This window comes from Propithecus coquereli, unplaced genomic scaffold (assembly GCF_000956105.1).
Source record: "Propithecus coquereli isolate 6110/MARCELLA unplaced genomic scaffold, Pcoq_1.0 Scaffold11, whole genome shotgun sequence".
NCBI lineage: Eukaryota > Metazoa > Chordata > Mammalia > Primates > Indriidae > Propithecus > Propithecus coquereli.
Window position 1 is genome coordinate 5,667,408 of NW_012134969.1, and position 3,607 is coordinate 5,671,014.

Here is a 3,607-nt window from a genome sequence, read left to right on the forward strand (position 1 = left end):
ATTCTCATAACTCCTTATGATATGGGTATATTATTATCCTCATTTTTGTGTGAGAAAACCAAAGATCAAAGAGTTTTAGTAATTTGACCAAGTTTTCATAGATAGCAAATGATGGTGTTTGGGATTTGAACCCAAGCATCCGTGATGGAGTACCTTCTTCTTGTCAGAGCAGTTACCAGTGTTAAATTAAACTAAATTTGGCCTGAGGGATTCTGTGCTTTCATTCCCTATGTAAGGAACTGCAACCTAATTTAGTATTTAAACTAACTGAAAACCTACTTTAGGAGTATACTTTTGCAACAGATAGCTGAGTCTCAGCCAATCACAGCAAACAGCTAAGCTTCAATCAATCACAGACCGCTAACGGATCAGACCCATTCAAATAAAGTGATGCTGAGTAGTAACCAATCAAGCTGTTTCTATACCTCACTTCCATTTTCTGCCCATAAATGCTGCCTGCCCACGTTGTAGAGCAGAGGTCTCTTAACCTCTCCTGGTTCTGAGGGCTGCCTAATTCTTGAATCCTTTGTTCAGTTAAGCTCTGTTTTTAATTTGTCTAAAGTTTTTCTTTTAACATCAGTTAAGACAAATGGTTCCATTTCCCATTTCTGGTATCCAGTGGTTCAATAAAACATGGATCCATAGATCTAAGAGATCCAGGAGATCATGTAATTCATTTCCCTGCTATTAACTATTAATAAATCACTCTATGCTGAGTCAGATGATGATACACTGGAATGCAATGAAGTACAGTTGAATGTGCAAGGGTCTTGTCAGGGCACAAGAAAGTAAATAAGTCAAAATTTCTGATGTCTGGTGTTGGCTATACATAGAACACTCAATATTTATTTTAAACAGCTTTATTGAGATATAATTCACATACTATATAAATCCATCCTTTAAAGTGTACAACTCAATTGCTTTTAGTATATTCACAGAGTTGTGCAACCATCACCACAATCAATTTTAAAACATTTTCATCATTTACTACCCATTACAGTCACTCTCCATTTCCCCACCCCTACCCTTAGCAGTAGAAAACCACTAATCTTTCTCTTTATATACATTTGCCTATTCTGGACATTTCCTATAAATGAAATCATATAATAAGCAGTCTTTTGTGACTGGCTTCTTTCACTTAGCATAATGTTTTTAAGGGTCATCCATGGTGTAGCATGTATCAGAACTTCATTCCTTTTTATTGCCAAATAGTAATAGCCCATTGTATGATATACCACATTATTTATTCAGTTCATCAATTGATGGACATTTGAATTGATGCCATTTTTTGGCTATTATGAATAATGCTGCCATCAATATTCATGTGCAAATTTTTGTGTGGATATATGTTTTCACTTCTCTTGGGCATATGCCTAGGAACGGAATTACTGGGTCATATGGTAACTCTATATATAACCATTTGAGGAACACTAGACTGTTTTCCAGAATGACTGTACTATTTTACATTCCCCCAAGAAATGTGTGAGGGTTCCAACTTCTTCACATCTTTGAAAATAGTTATTATTTGTCTTTTTGGTTATGGCCATCCTCGTGGACGTGAAGTGGTATCTCAATACAGTAAAGTGCCTACTTTTAAATGAACTAATAAAATGACAGAATAATAGGGCTGGAAAAGATACCTATTTGTATGTAGAAAGTGTAGTATTCCATTGTATAAATATACCATAATTTGTTTATCCATTCTCCTTTTCAGGTACATTTGGGATGTTTTTATTTTGAGGCTATTAAGAATAAAACTGCTATGAGAATTCATATACAAGTTTTTTAAAGGCATATGTTTTCATTTTTCTTGAGTAGACACCTAGGAGAGGAATTGTTGAGATATAGTGTAGGTGTATGCTAACTTTTTAAGAAACTGCCAAACCAGTTTCCAAACAGTTGCACCATTTTATTACCTCCCCAGCAATACATGATCATTCCAGTTGTATACCTTAACAATTTAAATCATGGAAAATCCAAGTGTTTCTTTTCTTCTAAATTTTTACTTCTTAGGGCAGTGAATGCGACATAGTTATAAACATGCACTCATGAGTATAATACATCTTACACACTCAAAATATTCATAGTCTCTTCCACTGGCCTCCCGTAAGCATTCCTATCGTCTACCTACTGCTATCAATTGTAGAGTTGAAAGGCACTTTCACAAATGGATGACTCATTCAAAAAAAATATGTATCTGTCATTAAGACAGGCTTCTGATAGTGGATGCTTGTTATTAATAACCCAAAAGATTTTCTCAACATTCTGCTCCATAATTTTTGTTGGCATGGTCTATGTTCCATATTGCCCAATGGCAATGTTATTCTTGCATTCCAATGCATTTTCTTAGTTCAGCTGCAGTTTTTTCCAGTTGTTGAATGTTCCATTGCCATTGTCTTCTATTTGAATGAAGTTTGTTCACTTGACAACGCAAACGCTTAAGAATTGCATCATATCTCTTATGTTGTACCTATTAAAAGAGGAGCACACATCAATAGGGCTTGTGAAGTATAAATAGTAAACAGCTATAAGGGATATTTTGACTATTCTAAAAAGGAAAGTACTTAGTTAGAAGCTATTCACTGTAAATAATAATGATAATAAAAATAAACAGTAATTGTATAAGTATTTATTCAACACTTATTACATGTTAGATGCTATGCTGAGCTCTTTCTACATATAATTAAATTCTCATAACTCCTTATGATATGGGTATATTATTATCCTCATTTTTGTGTGAGAAAACCAAAGATCAAAGAGTTTTAGTAATTTGACCAAGTTTTCATAGATAGCAAATGATGGTGTTTGGGATTTGAACCCAAGCATCCGTGATGGAGTACCTTCTTCTTGTCAGAGCAGTTACCAGTGTTAAATTAAACTAAATTTGGCCTGAGGGATTCTGTGCTTTCATTCCCTATGTAAGGAACTGCAACCTAATTTAGTATTTAAACTAACTGAAAACCTACTTTAGGAGTATACTTTTGCAACAGATAGCTGAGTCTCAGCCAATCACAGCAAACAGCTAAGCTTCAATCAATCACAGACCGCTAACGGATCAGACCCATTCAAATAAAGTGATGCTGAGTAGTAACCAATCAAGCTGTTTCTATACCTCACTTCCATTTTCTGCCCATAAATGCTGCCTGCCCACGTTGTAGAGCAGAGGTCTCTTAACCTCTCCTGGTTCTGAGGGCTGCCTAATTCTTGAATCCTTTGTTCAGTTAAGCTCTGTTTTTAATTTGTCTAAAGTTTTTCTTTTAACATCAGTTAAGACAAATGGTTCCATTTCCCATTTCTGGTATCCAGTGGTTCAATAAAACATGGATCCATAGATCTAAGAGATCCAGGAGATCATGTAATTCATTTCCCTGCTATTAACTATTAATAAATCACTCTATGCTGAGTCAGATGATGATACACTGGAATGCAATGAAGTACAGTTGAATGTGCAAGGGTCTTGTCAGGGCACAAGAAAGTAAATAAGTCAAAATTTCTGATGTCTGGTGTTGGCTATACATAGAACACTCAATATTTATTTTAAACAGCTTTATTGAGATATAATTCACATACTATATAAATCCATCCTTTAAAGTGTACAACTCAATTG

General features: G+C 34.8%; 1 protein-coding gene across 1 annotated transcript in view; it reads right to left on the reverse strand.

Annotated features, from left to right (window-relative positions):
- Nucleotides 1–2,320: 2,320 nt before the first annotated feature.
- The window catches only part of CCDC122 (coiled-coil domain containing 122), a 42,683-nt gene continuing 41,396 nt past the window's right edge, over nucleotides 2,321–3,607 (reverse strand). Inside the window, exon 5 of the mRNA XM_012648261.1 lies at nucleotides 2,321–2,470. Coding sequence (XP_012503715.1) covers nucleotides 2,321–2,470 — 150 coding nt within the window. The remainder of the gene's footprint in view (nucleotides 2,471–3,607) is intronic.